Genomic DNA, 22,604 nt, shown 5'->3' on the forward strand with positions numbered 1-22,604 from the left:
CATTTTGTACCCCAAGGCTAAACTTGCCTGTTATTACAATTATCTTTTGATTTCCCACTGAAGCATTCCAATTCCCCATGATGAAGGTGACATCTTTTTTTGGTGTTACTTCTAAAAGATGTTGTAGGTCTTCAAAGAACTGATCAACTTTGGCCTCTTCAGCATCAGTGATTGGAGCATAGATTTGTATAACTGTGAGGTTGAATAGTTTGCCTTGGATTAGAACAGATATCATTCTGTCATTTTTGAGATTATACCTCAGAACTACTTTTCTTATCCTTCTATGTGAGGGCTACTCCATTTATTCAGAGGCCAGTAATCATACATAACACTAAAACAATGTTGAATATAACCTTTGATGATTTAGAAAGCACTGAAAAATCTTGATATTAATGTGAGTGATCTTTATGAATATTAAGAATTATTATTTTATCGTTCAGGTTTTTTTCAGTGGTGTCCGACTCTTCATGACTCTTCATGACTCCAGTTGGAGTTTTCTCAGCAAAGATAATTGGAGTGGTTTGCTATTTCCTTCTTTAGCTCATTTTAGAGATGACGAACTGTGGCAAACAGGATTAAATGACTTGCCTAGGGTCACACAACTGGGAGTGTCTGAGACCAGATTTGAACTCAAGACAATGAATTTTCTTGATTTCAGACCTGGTGTGCTCTCCATTGCAGCACTGAACTATTAGTTTTAATAACAAGGTCTAGAAGAGGGGAAAATTTTGGTTAATAAAAATAAAGAAAAATTAATATTTTTTAAATCCTCGAGATTGCAGTTATTTTCAAATGTGGGAGGTATGAGTCTTTTGGCCACTAGAGGGAGATCTCTCCTAATTTTTATTCCTGTAAGCATGTCATAATTCTTTGCAACCCATCTGAAGTCAAAGGCTTCCAGACATATTCATGTTTCAAGTCTTTTTGTCTTTAAAATAACAACAACACAATTAAAGTATTTTATATTGTTTAGTCAGTTCCATATTTTTTAATAATTTTATTGGGACATGCTATGATGAGATAATATTCATAAATATTAAGATGTTAGTTTCTAACTCTTCTCTTAACAATGCATCCATTGACACTCAAAGCTATAGCATTTTTTCCTTTTTGACATTGATCCTGTACCACATAAAGGTTATTTTTCTGTCAAAGTATATACTAGACTATTCTTTTTTAATTAAATTTTATATTTTTCATTGAATAACAATGAAAATTTTAGATTGTTTCTTGTAGTTATTGTATATCACCAACTTTATTTTTTAATGTTAAAATATACCTTATTCCTTTTCCTTTATTCTTTTAAGAAGAAACAGATTCTCAGTCTTGGACTGTAAGATCAAAGGTCAACCTTTTTTCTGTGGGTGATGGAGGGAGAGACAGGTTATTACTCCTTAATTTCACTGTTAATTTAAAGTTTTTTTGGCTATAATTTTCAAAAATTTTAAATTTTTATTGATATCTTCTGTTTTTTATATCATCATAGTTATCACCAGTATCACTACCCTGCTTCCTCCCAAAGCCACCTCATATGAGAAATTATACTTTTAAAGACCAAAAAAAGAGGATCAATACACTGAAAAAGTCCAAAAACACATGCAATTTGCAACACCTGTGGATCTTAAAAATATTTTTAATATGATTCAATTTACTTCACTCCCTTCTGACAATCCTTCTGACAAGTCTTTCAGATAACAAGTATATGCTTCTAGATATATAAACTCATATTCCTTGGTTTTCATAAAACTTAGCATAGTGTCTTATAATTTACAGGAGCTCAGTAAATAGCTATTGATTGATTTGTTGGAATTCATCAATGCTTTTATTTCTTTTACTAGAAGACCAGTGAGGCAGCATCCTATAGTAAATCAGAGTTAGCAAGACTCGATTTCAAGTCCTATCTTTGATACACAGTTTGAATGACTGTGGTCCAGTTCATTTATATTGGTAAAAAAAGGAATTTGCTGGGAATTTCATATGTCAATAAAATCACAGGTTAAGATCTATATCTATATAAAAATATCATATCAAACAGAAAGACTTGAACAATAGAATAATAGATCTCTAGAAGACCCAGCTTTAGAATGCTGAGATCTTGGCTTAAAAATGATGGCTTAATGTTGTAAAGAAGACCTGCCTTCAAATCTCTCCTCTGGCACCTACTAGCTGGGCAAGGCATTCAGCTTCTCATTGCTACAGACAACTCTTTAAGGCCATAAGTTACAAAAGATTTTCTGGTCTGCATATCTGCATAAGTAGATGGAATTTTCTATATTTGTTGTTGTTCCCCATTTGGGGTTTTCTGGGCAAAGATACTGTAGTGGTTGGCCATGTGCTTCTCTAGCTCATTTTATAGATGAGCTAACTGAGGCAAACAGCGTTAAGTGACTTGCCCAGGGTCACACAGTTAGTAAGTATCTGAGGCCAAATTTGAGCTCAGGTTCCAGGCCAGGCACTCTATTCACTGGACCACCTAGCTCCCCTATATACGGGACTATTTCTATATAGGGACTACCTATAGCAATGAAATCACAAGTTAACACTAAATTAACAAATAATAAAAAAATTAATGAACAAGAAAATAGATAAATGAATGCATGGATGATCTATTTTCTTCATCAATGGATCAAGATCATTCAGATTCTACCACTTCAGCATCTGTTATGTGACAATGGCACTAAGATTAAGCTTGAAAACGCAACTGGACCTCACCCCCAAGACATATTTAGAGGCATTTCAGGATCATTTTTCAAACTATCACAAAAATGTGTAGTTTCCAAAAGAATGGGGAAAAAAAATCCCAGGTGGTAGTTACAAATAAAAAGTGACAAATAAGACATTAGCAATTACCAACTCTTGTATCTATTTTCCCATCCCTTAAAAATGTTTATGAGAATGATCTATATACCTATCAGGGTAACTTGCTAAGATGATAAAAAAAGGAAGATCATTTTCTATAGCAGAACACATCTTTATAGTCACACACTTAATTGAGGAATATCAGGAATGCATAATCCCAATGAAGCAAAAAATTAAGAATGTTACCAGGGAATAGGATTGTAAAAGTGGAGCTATAAAGGATCTTACTGATCAGTGAGTACAACTTTCTCATTTCTCTTTTTTTACATGTTTTGTTTTTTTTTTTTTTGGTGAGGCGATCAGGGTTAAGTGACTTGCCTGGGGTCACACAGCTAGTAAGTGTCAAGTGTCTAAGACCGGATTTGAACTCAGGTCCTCCTGACTCTAGGGCCAGAGCTCTATCCACTATCATCTATCTGTGCCACCTAGCTGCCCCAACTTCCTCATTTCTTAAATATATAATGAAATCAAAGTCCAGAGAAATTAAGTGACTTTAGTTGTCTGAAGTCATAATTGACTTTAAGTCTAGTATCTTTCGCACTTTATCACACAGCCTTGAATCCTTGTCAACTGCTTGCTTGTGGGTTCATTGACTGCTCAATAATGAAGTCAATGATTACTCAAATTTTATTCAATACATCATACAACAGTTTAAATGGTACCTTGGTAGCATTAGTAGTGGGAATAATAATGAATGCATTACCAAAAATAATGAATGCGTTAGCAAAACAAAATGTATTAGCAAAATATTTTTGTAATAACATTGTTAATAAGCAATAGCCCAACAAAACATTTTATTTTTTCTTTTAAATAGTATTTTCCAATTACATATAAAGATGATTTTAACATTAATTTTTAATACAAAATTTTGAGTTCCAAATTGTCTCCTTCCCTCCCTTCGGTCCCCTCTCCCTCCCTTCCTTCCTAAGATAGTAAGCAATTTGATATACCAACCTCATTTTAAAATGGGAAAACCTTGAAATGTAATTTGATGAATCATACATTTAAAGTATGGTTAATACAAAATTAACTGCCCCATAACACTGGTCACTTAAAATCATCTTCTAATGGAACCAGTTAAATGATTTGCCCAAGCTCACCAGCCAGTATATGGGAGAGCCAAGATTTGAACCCAGGTCTTTTGAATCCCAGTCCAATGCTCTTGTGCCTGGATGCTGAAGATTATCAAGTGGAAGAAGAGAAGATAGGAAGCTATAACTATGCTTGTTTAATTTGTTAATGTTCTGAATCGTAGAATATTAGAATTTATAATCTGATTGAGAAGATAAATTGAACACCAGATATAAATGCTAAATGAATGGCATAACCAGTAAGTTTTGTGAGAGTTAAGATTAAAAGATTATTTCTAGCTGAGGCAGTAAATTCCTAGTAGAAAGAAGTCAGTGACAGACCCTGTGACTTTTCTCCAAGGACCAGACTAGCTAAGTGGCTAAGTGAGGTTGGTCCTCAGAGAAAAGTCACGAGCACTGTCACTGACTCCTTTCTATTCAGAAGCTTGGTCACCAAATGATATTTTCCTGGACATAACTCATGAAATATAGAGGGCTTGTAATATGAGTTAGTGGAAGGAGTATCAACTTCAACATAATTATGTATCTTACAAAGCATCAAAAGAAAAAAAAAGAGTCTCATTGGATGGGAGAATTTTTAAAAAGGTTTTAATGAGAGTCTTTGTAAATTTGTTAACTGTGGAACTGCCTTTTTCAGCTGGAAGTTGTGTACTTCTGGTATCTGGTGCAGAAAAGTACACCTGAATGAATCATTTCTCTATCCTGACTACCGCCCTCCAATTTGGTCTATTTGGGGATTATCTCCCAAAGAAAGAAGTTCTGGAAATACTTGGACTCTTGCAACTAAGTCCTTTGACAAAGTGTTCAAAATTTATTATGCCCCTATGAGAAATGTTTGCTTTTAAGTTCTTTCAGATAACCAAAATAACTCAATCAATAATATATTCAGGGCTACTAAAGGACTACATTATGTATTATACTGTTTTAATAATTGGATCTACTTTGGCCATTATTCATTATTTACTTGAGTAATTCCATTGAATAATGAATTCCCAAATTCATCTGAATAATATACAACCTTGTATTTTGCCACTTTCTTTAGTTGAATGTTCAAATAATTACTTTGACACTTTCTTTATTTTAGATGATCTTATAATGTCCTTCACAGTATCCATGGCCATTGGGCTTGTCATTGGAGGTATCATCTGGGCATTGCTTGTCTGTCTGTCTAGACGAAGAGCCAGCGCCTCCATCTCCCGATGGAGTTCAAGTCGTCGTTCCAGACCTTATTCCCACAGTCTCAACAGGACTGGATTTTATCGGCACAGTGGCTGTGAACGTCGAAGCAACCTCAGCTTGGCCAGCCTCACCTTCCAGCGACAAGCTTCCCTGGAACAAGCCAATTCCTTTCCTAGAAAATCAAGTTTCCGGGCTTCTACTTTCCATCCTTTCTTACAGTGTCCTCCATTACCTGTGGAAACTGACAGTCAACTAATGACTCTTCCTTCCACCAATACCTCTCCCATTATCAATACCACACACAGTTTGAGCCGCCCAGACTTTCATTGGTCTAATAATAGCCTTCGTGTTGGCCTTTCAACACAAACTCCTCCGCCAGCTTATGAGTCTATTATAAAGGCATTCCCAGACTCTTGAATAGAGGATTATCTGTGCTTTCTTTTTCATAAGAGGTAATCACAAATAAATTAAATAAATGTTGAGGAGGGGGGTATAGTCAAGATGATTAGAGGGTCCCCAGGACTGTGTTATTCCGGTAATGTTGGAAATTAATGCACTATGTTTGGTTTGTACAAAAAAAGTGCCTGTGTACCACAAAAACTTCATGTTCTACCATATAGGTTTTGTAATTTTGTATTCCTGTATTGTAAGGCTTTTAGAATAGATCAGTGGGTTTGCTAAAATACTATATATCCCCTTTAGTGTTTTTTAACATAACTGATGAATGTGTATTTTTAAGAAACTTCTGCTTTGTCTTATGTTTATTATGGGGGAATATGTTCAAATATCCATCCCTATGCTTCATGATGAAAACTTGTTTTTTTGAGAAAACTCCCTTCATTTTGACATCAAATCCCATTTTAAAACACTTTTAAATCATCTGGTAGCTTTAAAATTGTAACAAAAAGAGACTAATTTGCACTGACCTGTGAAAGATACCATAGGAAAACAATCATCAGAAGGAGTATTGGACTTTTTCATTCCAGAGAGACTCCATTATAATTTTTTCTCATTCATGATTATTCATGTCAATAAAGTCACTGTGGAGATCTCATACATAGAGGGAAAGGAAGAAAACAAGCATGTATATAGTGCTACTAGGTGCCAACTAAGGTAAGCATATTTTGCAAATATCTCACTTGATCCTCACAACAATCCTGGGAAGTAGGTGCTATTATTATCCCCATTTTACAATTAAGGAAACTGAGGTTAATGACTTGCCCAGGGTCACATAGCTAGTAAATGCATAAAGCCAAATTTGTATTCAGATATTCCTGACTTCAGGTCCAGTGCTCTATCCATTGTTCCACTAGTTGGATATTAGAACTTCTATTGTTATCACTATCTTCCATATTTTTCTTAGCAATTGTCATCACTGAAAAAAAAAATATCCAGCTATATTTTATACCAAGAAAGGAATGAATTTTACAATAAAATTCTTTGGCATTAAAGAACAAGCTTTTCTTTCTTACACTAAGGTTTAGATCTAATTTATATCTCAGAAAATCTAAATATACATTTCTATCATCATTTTTTTTTCTCTGCACTTATGGTATCCTATGCTTTATAAAAATAAAGGTTAACTTTTGTTTCAAAGAAACCATTCCTAATTTACCAATATGAACTGTTGGTTGCAAAATCTCCTATGATTTTTTGCTTAATGATAAAGTATATTGAATTGCATGGGGTACATACATAGGGCTCATGGATCTCTGAAGTTTAAAAGGCTTATTTTTATGGACTGTCATCCTCTTAAAGAACACCCCTCCAGCTGCTGGAAATGCAATTGGTCCAATTTCATGCTGATGCTCTGGCCTTCGTCAGGATATGGGTCCAAAATACAAATGAGACCCATAGTTGTGTTCAGTTATAGTGAAAACACAGTTTATTTTCTGGATAAAAATTGTACATTTTGTTGGGGATTGATTTTTCATTTTTATTTCTAAAAGTCAGTGAGTGGCACCACTAATAGTTGTTAAATATGGGCCTAAATTTAATTTTTAAAATTAATTCTGATGTCCTACTTAGGATCTTTTTGATAATTTTAATTAGACTTCTTTTATGTCTTTTTATTCCTTAAATGAAATTATTTATTCTGCATATTCTGCATATTGCATATTCTGCATATTCAGATATATACCTTTTATTGCTATATTCTCTTTCAGAAAACCCAATGATAATTGAATTGATGAAAGTTGTTCTTTAATGATGATTTTTTTTAAAGATGAGCTTTTGTTATCAAAATAAGACAGATTTTAAAGAAAGCTTTACATTTGTAAAAAGTCTATTTTTTTACTTGTATGCAAAATACATATTATTTCTGTTTTAGTCTGAAATTTACACTGAAAATAAAAGGCTTACTATAAAGTAAATAAAAACTAAAATCTTCCAATACATTTAACAACTTGGTAGGTAGGATGATTAAACAAAATGATCATAACATTCATTAAATAAGTATTTTGTAAAGGTGGTAGAGCCTATAGAATGTGTGTGTATGTGTGTGTGAATGTGTGTATGTTGGGGGGGAGACCAAAATAAAATCTTTTGGTTTTCTATAAACATTTTTCTTGGATAAATATTTGACTAAAACTAATTGCAGCTTTAGTTTATAATGGTTTGTACATTTAAGAACTATTTAGAGAACTATTTAGGAATTATTTGGTAACAACTATAGTGAAACTTACATTTTTAAAAAGTCAGAAGTAGCTATAATTGGCATGATTATTGACATAATTCAAAAAAAAATCTTTATAGTGAGGAAAATTAGAGCTCCCCCCCAATTATGCATATAAGTTAACTGTCAGATAATTGTTGGCTAATTGTTCTTTTCCAATTTATTTTGTCATTGTATATCCAACTACAGTAAATGTTGTTGAAAACCAGTTGGTATAGCTGAACAGTCACCACTCATTATACCTCAATGAATAACTTTTATCACTCTCTCAGAGTATTTTATAAAAGACACAATATACTTTGAACTTATTTGAATGATGTACAAAGTCATTCAGTCAATAAATCAATCAACAAGACGTTACTAAGTGCCTATCATGTGTTAGGAACTGTATTAAGCGCTGGAACATAAAGACAAAAATAAATCAATCCCTGCCCTCAAGTAGCTTACATTCTATCAGAGGAAATCCACATGAATATTGTAATATGATAGCATTCACATGAATAATAGAAGATATAGTACGTGCACAATATATACAAATTAATTAGGTGGGCACTAGCAATTGGGCAGGGCTAAGAAAGCCTGTAAGCTGAGCTTTGAAAGGAAATAGGGACTTGAAATTGTGGAGATAAGAAGGAAGTGCATTCAAGGCATGGGGAATAAGACAAGGGGCAAAAAGACAAGATCTGAAATGGAATGTGGTGAATGAATAACAATAAATAAGCCAGCTTAGTCAGAATAAACCATGCATGGGGAATAGTAATAAGGATAGGGCCATATTGCATAAGGCTTTGAATACCTAAAAGAGGAGTTTGTATTTCATCCCGAAGGCCACTAGAGCTCCTTGATCAGGGTAGTGAAGTAATTTGACTTGTACTTCAGGAATATTCCTTTGATATCTGTGTGGAGGATCACCTGGAAAATAGAGAGACAAGGCAGAGAGAATAATTAGAAGGTTATATGAACTCCTTTGTTGTGGTTGTTCAGTAGTTTCAGTTGTGTCCAACTCTTTCACCTCATTTTGGGGTTTTCTTGGCAAAGATATTGAAGTGGTTTGCCATTGCCTTCTCCATCTTATTTTATAGATGAGGAACTGAGGCAAACAGAGTTAAGTGACTTGCTCAAGGTCACACAACTTGTAAATGTCTAAGACTGGATTTGAAATCAGGAAGAGGAGTCTTCCTGACTCCAGGCCCAGCACTCTAACCACTGTACCACCTAGCTGCCCTATATGGCCTCTAGACATTTTCAGTGTAAAGCTATATGGTATTGAGAGTGATAAAATAGAAAAAAAATATATATATATATTAATTGTGTCTGTTACAGCTATCTTTTAATTCTATTTGTGTTTGAAAAATTAATATGAGTTAATGAAAAATGCATGTGAGTTAACTGTCAAATAATTGTTGGCTAATTGTTGGCTAATTTAAGCCCTCGATTGACTGATCTGTCTGTATCATTCTAAATAACTATTTTTTCTGATTAAAAATAATTTCATTTGAACTGACAACTTATTTTGCTATTATGCAGGTAAGATTGTAGGTATACAAAATGAATGAGCATTGACCAAATGCCCAAATTTGAAAAAAAAATAATATCATCACATGTAAGTGTAGAGGGACAATTTTGGAGTTAGTAACTCTTCAACTGGAGGGTTTTTTATTCTTTTTCATTCTGGAAGATGAGCCAAGGACCAAGGAAGAAACACTCATTCATACAATAGGGTATTTCCTTGGTGAATCTTGGGACCTTAAACCTGGAGAGCTACAACAGTAGTTCTTTTCATGAGTTTTTTGTCAGAGCATACTGAATAGCTCAATTAGAATTTAGCATTAAAATGAAGGTACATGTTAAGGTTTAAACAGTTATGCTTGGGCTGTATTAGCAACATTGGGGAATATAAATAGTAGGTCAAGGTACAAAATAATTTAAAAGACCTGAAAAAGTGTCATGATTAGGAAAGACTTCTGTAGTCCGTGCTAATGACTTACCCTGGAAAAGCACATTATACCCTTCAACATGTTGGTGATGTCTTCAAAAGCAATGGAAGGTGAGGGTTAGAGACAAGTATGGGACAGAAGTCTTAGACCTTTCAAGCCATTCTTTCAGCCATGCTGTTAGACTCAGCAGAATTGTTGTTCAGTCATTTAGTTGTGTCTGATTCTTTGTGGCCTTGTGGACTACAGCATGCTAAGCCCTCAACCTGAGGGGCTCATCTTTTGATATCATGCATTTTAATACATCCATGGGGTTTTCTGGGCAAAGATACTGCAATGGCTTGCCATTTCATTCTCTGGTGAATCACCTTTTGTCAGAACTCTCCACTATGACTGCCCCTCTTGGATAATCCTGCATGGCATAGCTCATAGTTTCATTGAGCTGCACAAGCTCCTTTGCCATGACACGACAGTTATCCAGGAGGCGAATTGTCATAATTACTATGCACAAAAGACTGGAATGTCAACAGTGAGAAAGGCTTTTCCTTTTTCATCTATGCCAATATAAAGACCAGTAATTTTTAGAAGGATGACACCCCCAGGAAAATAGTTCTCTATTCATTCCTAAAAGAAATGGCAAGCAACAATAACAAGTTGGACAAGCAGTGCAAACAAAGGAATTCCTTTCAAGTTAGTTCAATTCAACAGACATTTCTTAATATTATGTAACATGTAGGGCACTGTTCTAGGAACTAGGGACACAAAAGCAAAAATGAAAAAAAATCCCTGCCCTCATGGAGTTTATTTTCAAATGTGAAGATATAACATGCATGCAGATAAGTAAATACAAAGTATGTACAAAATAATTTCAAGAGGTGAGAGCACCAAGAAGTAGGAAGATCAGGAAAGGATGCCTGGAGGAGGAAGCTCCTGAACTGAACTGTGAAAGGAAATAGTGCAGGTGAGGAGGACATTCATTCTGAACACGAAGGCTGGCCTGCGCAAGGCACAGAGATGAAAAATAGCATAGCACGTATTCATAAGAGTGAATAGGCCGATTTGACTTGGATGGGGAGTATATAGTAGTTCTTAGATCTCAAAAAATATAAAAAGCCCTCAAAAAAGTGTCACCATTAGGAAAGACTGCTGAAGTCCATGCTAATGAGTTACCCTGGAACAGTACATTTTATCTTTCAACAGGTTGGTGATGTCTTCAAAGGCAGTAGAAAGTGGTGGGAAGGGAAAATAATATATTAAATTTGTTTCATTTGACATAAAACTTATTTAAAAGAAGTAGGTGATAGCCAGAGTGTGGAAGGCTTTAAATGCCAGAAAGAAAACTATACTATAATACTCCGTAGGAGCAAGGACTTATAAGTCATTATGTGTCCAAAGAAGGACAAAGAGGGCAGTGACTAGAGACAATGCTTCAGGAGAATCAAGACCCTCGCTTAGCATAAGGTCTGATGTATAGTATACAAGTGGGGCAGCGAGGCGGTGCAGTGGATAGAGCACCGACCCTGAAGTCAGGAGTACCTGAGTTCATAATCCGGCCTCAGATCAAACACTTGACACTTACTAGCCATGTGACCCTGGGCAAGTCACTTAAACCCCAATTGCCTAAAAAAAATAAAAAGTAAACGTAATATATGCTCAATAAATCTTTTTTTATTATTATTTTTTGACAGATTGGAAAAGAAAAAGCAGAGACATGATAGCTACCTTTTAGTATTTAAAAGGATGTATTATGATTGAGAAATTGGGCAGTGCTTTTAATGACCCCAATCTTCTCTCTGAGATAAAGCCCATCTTCAGTGATGTCAGTCAGTGGGAGTAGCACTTTCATCTCCTTCTGTGCAATTTCCTGCCTAATCTCCAGCCTTCAGAAGGAAGAAAAGTGGTGAAATGGGTCATCTTTTTTAACCATCTGCTTCCTGTCTCACATTCCACTTTTCTTCAGTCTCATCTGTAGATATTTCTGAAGAGTGGCATTTTCACTCAATGATGAATGTTTTTTTTATACCTGATCAAACTTTACATATTCCAGAGATTCTGAATCCCTGTAGGTCATCGTTAAACCACATTCCTCATCCCCACCACCCAATTTCTTATTCCCATCCCCTTCAACCTTCCCACACCAAAATTCCAATCAAACACCACCCAACCTTTACACTGTGCCCTCTGGAATGTCTGTTCCATAGGTAATAAAGTTCCTTTCATCCTAAATCTTTTCCTCTTTTACTTCTTCCATCTTTTAGCTATTGCTGAAATTTGGCTTCCTACTCATGACACAGCCTCCATGACCTCCCTTTAGAAATGATTCATCTTTCTAAAGAACTGGCTGTACCTTCATTTATTTCCCTTAATTTACTGGTTGAGAGTTGGAATAATCTTTCCTCCCTATTGCCATTTCAAGGTTCTTTCTCTACCTCCATCACTCAGTAACCTCTCCTCCTTTGAGGGTCATGTAATTTATATTTGCCATTAAAATCCTGGTAACTTATCTACAGACCTTTATATAACTTCTCTTCCTCCCTCATTGAGTGTGGTAACTGGCTCATAAGTTTTCTTTCATCTTTAACTTTTCCTTTTATAATTGTGGATGTCAATATACATATTCACTCTCCCTCAAGCACCATCACCACTCTATTCCTCAACCTACTTACTTCCTATGACCTGTGTTATGATCCTGCCTCAGCCTAGTGATAGCGATGGTCATAATTTTGATCTTGCCATCAACAGTAAATGTACCACCTTCATCTTCAAGAATTCAGAAATCCCATATTTAACCATAATTTATTGGCTTTCTCTTGCAGCCCTCCACATCTGGAATGATCTCTTTCCTCATCTCTGTCCACTGGCTTCCAGGGCTTCCTTCAAGTCCCAGCTAAAATCCCACCTTCTGCTAGAAGCCCTTCCCACCGCCTCTTGATTCTAGTGCCTTCCCTCTCTTCATCATTTCTTATTTATTCTGTTTATAGCTTGTTTACATATATGTATCTGTGTATGTGTTTGCTTGTCTCCCTCATTAGATTGTGAGCTCCTTGAGGGCAGGGAGTCTTTGGCCTCTTTTGTATTTTCAGTGCTTAGCCTTGCACATAGGATGCTTATAATGTTTACTTAATGACTGACTCTTAAAGACCAGTATTCTTCTTGAGATAATATATATCTGTGAAGCACAAAATACTATAGACTCCAAAGAATTAAAGGAGGCGGGTGATCCAAAACAAGGAGCAAGAGTAGAAGCCATCAGAAGGACAAACTTATGCTCTGCAAGTATTTCAAGAATGCCAAGAAATCTGGAACTCCCCTTGTAAGTTGACTTGACTATCAGTGGAGGATCTAAATGAGGATATAGATAGGAATTACACAGAATAAGAAGGTTGAGATGAGTTGTGATCTGCATAGGGTACCCACATCAATAAGATCACAGATTTATTGCTTTATGGAGATTTTCTTTCAGCAAACAGGCTTTTGTAAGTGAGGGCATAACAAAGACTTAGGCCAAATGCAGGTCTACTCCTTCACATATGAACAATATGTCCTACATGCTGCAATCTACATGAAGGACTGGTGAGTCTTGGTGAGAAGATACATGATGGAGGGGTCATTTCCCTACTTCAGAGCATGGAGGGTCATTCTCTATTTCCCACCAGTTTACTAGGAGGTAATGAAAGGCCTTTTAATTTGTCACTAAGCTGGAACTGAGTACATATCAAAAGGATTAGAGGCAAATTTTCTTTCTTTGCTTACAACAATCCATGCAAGGATTGCTTAGAGCCTATGGAATGGAGAAGGTCCTGGGATCCATCACCTCACTCATAAACCCTACCTGTAATGAGTAGATTTAATCATTTAAAATGATATTAAGATATCATTAGCTGCTAAACCAATATTCCTAGATCACAGATCTGACTAAATCATGCCTCTGCTCTAGAAACTCTCATTGCTCCCTCTTGCCTCTAGGATAAAATAAAAACAATTCTATTTGGCATGTGAAGCCCATTATGCTTTGTCTCCAGCATACTTTTTCTGACTTATGATGCACATTGCTTCACACATTGAATATTGCAATCAAACTAGCCTATTTGCTTTACCCTTTACATGGAATTCCACTTTCCACCTCCAGACTTTTGACCAATAATCCCTTAGGCCTGAAATGTATGTACTCCCTTCTCATCTCCAACCTATAGGATCCCTAGCTTCCTTCAAAACTCAACTCAAGTGCTACTGCAATCAGAAGCCTATTTTGGTCCCACCCACCCCCACTTGCTAGTGTTCTTCCTTCAGAAGTCATATTTTTAATCTATTTTACATATATTTATATTTGTTTTTCTATGTATGTGTTGTTTTCCTTCAATAATCAGTGAACTTGAAAGAACTGTGTTAATAAACATTTATTAAGAGCATGTCTACATAAATGTTGATTGAATGGAGCTTTCACATATCCAAAAAAAGCACACACTTGGAGAGCATGTTTCAATTGATTTGTTTCTAAAGCACATCTTAATTGATTGACCCTAGTTTTGTGTAAATCACATACAGGAATTTCATAGAACATTTTTCCCAATTCTTGGTAGGCACTATGGTGTAGAAGGAAGAGTGTTTGGATTTAGATTTGATAAAATTGAATCAAAATACTTCACCTATCGCTTGGTACTTATGTAACCTTGGACAAATCACTTAATCTTACTAGGCCTCACTTTTTTCACATGGAAAATTGGGTTAGATTTAAAGAATGGTAGGGGTCCCTTCTACGTCCAAATCTATGATTTTGTTCTCTGAGTATGGGAATAACTTACCTTTGATTTTAGGAAAAAATTTTTCACAGCATCTCCATACAGAGATACTTTTTAGAGGAGACCCACCAGTAGTATTTCTCACATGACTTGGCCTGAATTCTTTATCCATGTCAGAAAAAATTCTCTAATAAGTTTGCTGCAACCTAAGATATTAATGTAAGTGGCTCTCACTCTATCCCTTGACATTTACTTACTAAATGATTTCTGATTGCTTACTCAGGCATATTGTGGGTATACAATTGCTTTGAATATGTTCTATCTTTGCCAAATCAAATCTGTAAAGTTCACTTGGAATTTAACATGATTTCTGAGTCATCTTGGCATTTTGACTTCATAAGTGTAAACTGAAGACTGCATTTACTGGAACTATCTTCTCAAAAATAAAATGAAATATGCCAGATCCCTGATCTACAGACACTTTATAAAATTAGTTGGTGCTCATGAGGTAATGTTACTGCTGAAAAAGGATCCAGGAATGAAATTTATCTGAACCATTACTGAGGCACAGTTAAAAAAAAAGAGAATTGTATTTGCCTGCATTCAATAGTAGACAGGAGGAAGAGAGGAAGGGGAAGAATGAGAAGGAGAAGGAGGAGGAGGAGAAGAAGAAGAAAGATATAAATTGTGAATGAATTTATATTATTTTCAATAAAAACAAAAATGTAGAAAGTAGAAACAAATGCCAGAAGAGGAGGAAATGCTTATTGTGATTAAATTCACACAAATATGTGTTCACCATTGATTCATTGATTCATTCACTCACTCATTTATTCAGCAAAGCTTTATTAAGGGAAAATGTGTACCAAGGAATGTACTAAGCACTAGGCATACAAAATAAAAAAATGGCTATATTTCAAAACTGCTAGAATTGTGTTTTGATAGGCTATTGGCTGTGGCTAATCCATATCAATAGAGTCAGAGAACATATTGCAACTTGTGTTAGTTGAACAGTTTTAGTAGTTAAGGGACTGAGTTAAGTTAGTAGTTAAGAACTGAGAATGGATGGGCCTGGAGGTGGTGGTAGCCAGGCAGAAGCAGGTTCAGGGTCTCAGGATATAAAGGTGGGATTCTCAATGGTATAAGTATTAAGTTTTTGAGGTTTATTTTAAGAATATATTATTTTCAGCATACTATCTCAAGGATTCAAGGGACATGGGACAAAGGAAAGGAAGAGGGAAACTTCTGCCTTCAGGTTGACAAAAATTCATCAGATTTGAAAAGGGAACAGATTGCCACAAGAAGATCAAAGGAATGAAGAATCAGCTGAAATAAGGTCAAGTTAGCCAGACAGAAGCCAAATCACCAATATTTAAGTGCAATAGAACAAGGATGATAGAGGAACCATCCAGTTGAAACATGTGCTAAACATATACAACATAATAATCTTGCTTACCAATTATAATGAGGGTAAACAACACAGAGAATGGACATACAGGAAGGAATGAGATTTGCTTATATCAGGAGAAGTCTCTAATCAAAGAATTATGGGATAATAGATTCAGAACTAGAAGAGTCTTTAGAAATTAGTACCATCCCATTAATTCATGGATAAAGAACTGAGGCCAAGATAGTTAAAAGTCTGAAGTCAGAGAATCTAGCTTCAAGCTCTGCCTTTGTTTCTACTTTTTACTAGCTGTGTTACCTTGGGCAAATCATTGAATCTCTCTGGGTCTTAGTTTCCTCATCTGTAACATGAAAGTTAAAAGTAGCATGTAGCATAAGAAGAATTTAAAACCAAGTCATCTAACTACATCTGACTACAGTGCTCTTTCCAACATGCCAGTTTTTCAAAGTGTGGTCTGGGGACCTGTAAGGACCTTGAGACCCTTTTAGGAGGGTTGCAAGGTCAAAACTATTTTTGGTATATTATTAAGACATTTAAATTCCAATACAGTGAATATTGATAGATATAAACCACATAAACAAAAGTTCTTTTAAAGTGTAAATGGGTCCTAAGACCAAAAACCATGATACCTGCTGCCCTATGCCATGTTGCCATGATGGGATCCAGAGGGAAAATGGAAGTGAATTATATATAAACCTAACTCTAAACCAGTGCTATGTGAGTTTATTAAAGTTCTAAGAGAAACTCAGGTTTACAAAGTTAAAGTGTTACCCATATATCATAAAGCCTCCCTTCACACTTTATCATTTGAAATATTTTCACACTCTCATTTCTTTCTATTGTTTTCTATGTAATAGTTATTTTCAATTCTTCAGAAACTGTTGTAATCGATATCTTACATACATCTTACAAAAAAGTACGATATTGGTACTTAAAAAATATGGGGTTTTGATTCTTGAAAAATTTGGTGTTCATTAAAGGAGCTTTGAAATTTAGCCTGCTCTCTTCCTCCTGTCTAATTTTGGGTGCAATTTGTTGTCCATTTATTATGCCTTTCCCTGGGAGAAATATATATCCTATATGTCTAGTTTCTGAGAGAGACATTTACAGTGGACAATAGGTTGGTTCCAGAGCATTTTAAAAGATTAGATACAGGATATAGGATATAGATGTGTATATATGTAAGTATATAGGATATAGATGTATGTATACACTGATAGGATCTTTTGATTTCTATCTAACTGCTAATCAAAATCTGGATAATAGACATTCTCCATCCACTTATCTTTTCTTATGAGGCTTGTTAGAAGAGATTATTGTGGGTACTTGCTCATCTCTTCAGGAGGCTGCAGAGTTGCAGCACTTTATATAATGAATAAATGGTGTCTATAAGCAGGAAAATATAGATGATCTTAATATCCATAGGGACTCTTTCATCTTATAGTCTACATTGGCTTTCCTCCATCCAGTCAAGGGATTCTAATCTTCATGCTAACAGAGAACTTACCTAATTATAAATTATTGGTGTGAAAGCAAAGGATACCACAAAACTACCTGGATATTTCTTTATCTTATATTGGAACACGCCAAATAACATGTGAAGTACATTCAGGAGCAAATCAAATGTTCTGAGACTACATACTGAAATAAGGGTCTTCTGAGAACTAGAGCCATGTGTAAATGCACAATTCTTGGATAAATAGATGTCAGGCACTTTTGAATCATGAGGAATCTCTAGATAAGAACTGGCACAGGGGCTTGCAAGGTTTCTTTGGTCATTTGTGGATACATTTATTTATTCAGTGGTTATTCTGTTTCTATTTATCCCACCTCTTTGATTTGGGTGTTAAGGACTTGGTCCAATGAGACTGAGTCAGAGTGGAAGGAGGATACCAAGTTCAAAGTAAGAGAGAACTGAATTCATTGTTGCTTGTAACCACCACAGCAGTCTTTGAGAAGAACTGATGCAAAATAATTCTTATGCACAATAGCTTGAGGTTCCTGCCAAGGAAGAATGAATTATTCTGACAATTTGTTATCCTCATTTTTATAATCTTGGCAAAGGTTTTTGAAGTCTGGTATGTTTATTTGTTCCAAAACAGGAAAATCTAAATGGGATATAAAGTCCCTGACCCTTGTGAGAAGTTGAGAGGTTTTTAGCTCCCGGTATCATCCAATCTTGATTTTTGTCATAAACATGTTCACTTTAATTCATAATCCAAGAGTGTGCTAGCTTACCTTTCTCTCTTGGAGGATTTTTAAGGACATGATTCTCCTAGTGACCTTAAAAATTACTATTTCTGGGGATAATCTGAAATTTTAATGGTACTTCCAATCTTTTAACTATTACTAACTATCAGATCAACTAAAAGGTATAACTTCTTATTAGGCCTGATTGTTGTTATTGGTGGTGGTGGTGATGATGGTGGTCTTTGACAGACAACTAAAAAAAAGCAGTCATCTATGAAGACTCACTCGGTGACAAGTATTTATTGTACATTATTATTGAAGAATCTCTCAAAGGTTATAGTTTTGATTCTATGGTTTTCTTTGTCAATAACAAAGTTTTAAGGATTTTGGAGTCACCCAAGGATAAACCATATTTACAAAGTTATAAGGGGGCAGTCATCTGGCAAAGGTTAGAACTGGTTTTCCAGATGCTATTCATTCTATTCTAAAGCCATTCATCATTTGAATTGCAGTGCTCTGGGTTCCTGTTGTGACTTTCTGTACTGTGCTTTGAAGAAAAGGTCAGAGGACCATATATCCTGGCTTAATAGGCTCTTCCTGTCCCAGGTGCCTGTGAGTCCTAAAAGAAGCCAAGAATTTAAGTTTTGGCTCTGACTAGAAGCAGTAAAACTTTTGGAAAGGAAGTCCTCTAATTGGTGTGAAATGGTAAAAAGTATGCTAAATTTGGATTCAGAGGATATGCATTCAAATCCTGACCTTGCTGTTTACTGTTTGTGTGACCTTGAGAAAATAATTTCATTCCTTGAGTGTCACTTTCTTCATCTGGACAAAGAAATACTCATTGATTCATTAACCTAATATGAGATTCCTTCTAGTAACAAAGTTCTGTGATTCTTAAGATTTCTGAGATGATTTCTTAATTATAATAAATTTAATGGTGGATCTGGCCTACAAATATATATGAACCAAAACAAAAAAAAAAACAAAAACCCAACAACCACAACATGAAGTGGCACTTCTTAACTTTGATAGCCTTTTAACAAAGGTCACATTTGGGATATTTGTCCAAAATCAGATTATTAATGAGTTTGATTGTCAGTCAGTTAATCAAAAAGCAATTATTAAACACTTCCTAAATTATTACTTCTTTTTATATTATTAAAGCACTGTTCTTTGTGCTATGGATTCAGAAAGAGGCAAAATCTAGCCCCTGACCTTAAAGAGCTCACAATCTAATGAGGAAGACAATAAGCAAACACGTGTATAAACAAGCTACAAACAGGACAAATGGGGGGGAAATTACAGAAGGAAGGCACTAGAATTAGAAGGAAAGGCTTCCCTATAGAAGGTGGGATTTGAAGGAAGTCAGGAAGCGGAGATGAAGAGAGAATTCATTCTAGGCATGAGGGATAGGCAGAGGTAATGTCAGTGTGAAATGGTGTGTCAGAGAAAATGATGTGGAGTGTTTTGTTCATGGAACAGTAGGAGGGCAATGTGACTGGATCAAAGGATATGGTGTGGGGACGGAAGGATCAAAGGTGTTAAGAAGACTGGAAAGGTAGGGAGGGGCTAGGTTATGAAGGCTTTGAATGCTAAAGGATTTTGTATTTGATCCTGGACATGATAGGGAGCTATTATTTATTGACGGGGTGGGGAATGGGGTGAAATGGTCAGACATATATCAAAAATCATTCTGGGAAGAGTAGGAGGTAATGCATAGACACTGGCCTTAGGGTACAGAGGATCTGGGTTCAAGTCTCACCTCTGACACATACTAAGAATTTAGTATAGTGTCTGTCACATAGTAGGCACTTAGGCATGTTAGGCATCTGGTATAGTAACTGGCACATGCTATATAAATGCTTATTTCCCACCCCCTTCCTCTTCTTTCCTATTGCAAATCATAAGAAGAAGTGGTTACTCCTCATAAAGGTTGCTATGTATTTTTACCTCAGAAATAAATTCTTCCTTTTCTGGTGATAATCAGATCCTCAGAAGAAGTTCCATTCTTTAATTCTTTTGAAGGATGAACTTTTCAACAATATAGCAAAACACAAAACAAAAAAAACCCAACCCAGAAATAATATAGTTCTACCTTTTTTAGTGCCATTTTTAAATAAATGCCCCATCCATAAAAAGCTCCCACTTTTCTTTCCCTAGCTCTTCCACTTGGTCTTACTTGAGTAATCGTCCTATTATGGGCTAAGATTATTTACTGAAGAACAAAATCCTAATTCTTATTTCATATCTCTTATTTCTTATCTCCTCATAAGAAACTGCTTTTATTAAGCAGTTAATGGATCTGCACTTGCCTTGAAATTTGAAGTTTAAATGCTTTTACAAATATTATCTCATTTGATCTTTACAACGACCTTACTAGGTAGGTATTTTTATCATCCCCATTTTACAGTTGAGGAAATTGAGGCAAACAGAGGTTAAGTGACTTGCCTAGAGTCACACAGGCAGTAAGTGTTTGAGACTGGATTATGAACTCAGATCTTCCTGACTCCAGGCCCAGTATTCCATCCACTGTTCTACCTAGTTGCCTCAAAAGAAAGACAGGGTCAGACATACATCTGGGATATTAACAGAACTAATTCCAGAGGGTTCAGAGAAAATAGAATCAAGATTCCATGGCTTAAAATTATACGTGGCAAACCAGCTCAAGCAATATGGAAAGTTTTCAAAAATGAGATTCTAAAGTTACAAAGAAAATTATTCTGATTAGGAAAAAAAAAGTTGTCTAAAGATACAGATGTGGAAATAGAGTAAACTCAGGAGTTCATTTAGGTATAAAATGAAACATGTATAGAAGACAGAAGTGAGATCATCTGATATTAAATGTATTTGTTTTTATTTTTTACAGCCAATGAGTAAACAAGTGAGTCAATAGGAATTATCAAGGACTTTCAATGTGTCAGACATGGTGCTAAGAACTAGAATTACAAAGAAAGGCAAAAACACAATCCCTGCTCTTATTCTAATGGTAGAAGTAATGTTCAAACATATATATATATATATATATGTATATATATACATAATATATTTTAAATATATGTATACATATATATGTACAGTATAAATAATAATAATGATGATATTTTGCCTACTATGTGCTAGGCATTATGTTAACTGAGCACTTTGCAATTATCATCTTATTTGATCCTGATAATAACCTTGGGAGGTAGGTGTTACTATTATGATTTATACAGATGAGAAAACTGAGGCAAATGGAGGTTAGGTGACTTTCCCCAGGTCACATGGCTAGTAGATATCTAAGACTACATTTCAGTCCAGGTCTTCCTGATTTTAGTCACACCAGTCTATCCACTAAGCCACCTAGCTGTCTCAGATAGAGGAAAAAAGGAAGGAAGCATTTCAGTGCCTATTATTTGTCAGACACTGTGTTAAGAACTTTACATTTGGTCCTCACAACAAGACTGGAAGTTATTATTTTCCCCATTTTACCACAGAGGAAACTGAGGCAGACAGAGGTTAAGTGACTTGGTTCACACAGATAGAAAGTATCTGAGGCCAGTTTTGAACTCAAGTCTTCCTGACTGCCAAGTCAGGATCTATTCACTGTACTATTTGCCTCTTAGTCAATGAAAGGCAATAGCAGAGACAGGGCCCCTACTGCGAAGGTAAAATTTTAGTTGAGTCTTGAAGGAAGTCTGGGAAGCCAGGAAGCAAAGGTGAGGAGGAAGAGCATTTCAGGCAGAGAGAACAGTCGATGAAATGGAGGAGTAAGGAGGTGGAGTGCTGTGGGAGGGACAATAAATATGTTAGTGTAGTTGGATTTCAGTGTGTGGAGGAGAATAAATTATAAAAAAAAACAACAAACAAACCTGGGAAGATAGGAAAGAGTCAAGTTTTGAAGGACTTTAAATACCAAACAGAGGTTTTTTTCATATATGATCCTGGAGGTAAAAGAGAGCCCGAGAAGTTTATTGAGTAGGTAGATAACATGGGTATCTTCCATGTTTCTAGTTCTTTTTGACAACAATAATCTCAGAAAGGTTAATTGATTTGTCAATAGTTACACAGCTACCAAGTAAGAGAAGTGGAATTCAAATCCATTGATCTTCTAATTACAAATCAAATGGTACCATGCAGCCAAATAAGTTTCTTTAGATAATCATTCAATTCATCAACTAGACAATTCAAAAGTACATAGATGAGAGACAGAGTATTGTGTATGAGGAACATCATGTTTAGATAACCTGAAGAGTAAATGAAAGGGAATAATGTTTAACAAGTCTAGAAAGGATGCCTGGATATAGAAAGTGAGGACCTCTCCATTTCCTTTGCTAAAAAAATTGTATGTTTCTTCACCATTTCTATCTTGATATCTTTCTAAAAGTTTTGGCCTGGTTTACCCCACAGAATTTCAGGTCATGGAATTTTATCTGTCATGATCTTCCTTTCACTCAGTTTTTTCTTTCTTTCTTTCACTCAGCCTTCTCTCCTTTATTTTATTTTTTCTTTCTTTCTTTCTTTCTTTCTTTCTTTCTTTCTTTCTTTCTTTCT

The 22,604-nt window shown here is 35.4% G+C and overlaps 1 protein-coding gene and 1 pseudogene across 1 annotated transcript in view; one reads left to right on the forward strand and one right to left on the reverse strand.

The window, feature by feature from the left end:
• LOC114031440 (myc target protein 1-like) overlaps nucleotides 1-6,323 on the forward strand; it is a 33,337-nt gene extending 27,014 nt beyond the window's left edge. The window contains exon 2 of the mRNA XM_027846510.1: nucleotides 5,035-6,323. Within this exon, the coding sequence (XP_027702311.1) occupies nucleotides 5,035-5,546 (512 nt within the window). The 3' untranslated portion in view covers nucleotides 5,547-6,323. The remainder of the gene's footprint in view (nucleotides 1-5,034) is intronic.
• A 4,282-nt stretch (nucleotides 6,324-10,605) lies between these two features.
• Nucleotides 10,606-22,604, reverse strand: part of LOC114031441 — a 27,797-nt pseudogene continuing 15,798 nt past the window's right edge.

This window comes from Vombatus ursinus, unplaced genomic scaffold (genome assembly GCF_900497805.2).
Source record: "Vombatus ursinus unplaced genomic scaffold, bare-nosed wombat genome assembly UNPS02015175.1, whole genome shotgun sequence".
NCBI classification, from domain to species: Eukaryota; Metazoa; Chordata; class Mammalia; order Diprotodontia; family Vombatidae; genus Vombatus; species Vombatus ursinus.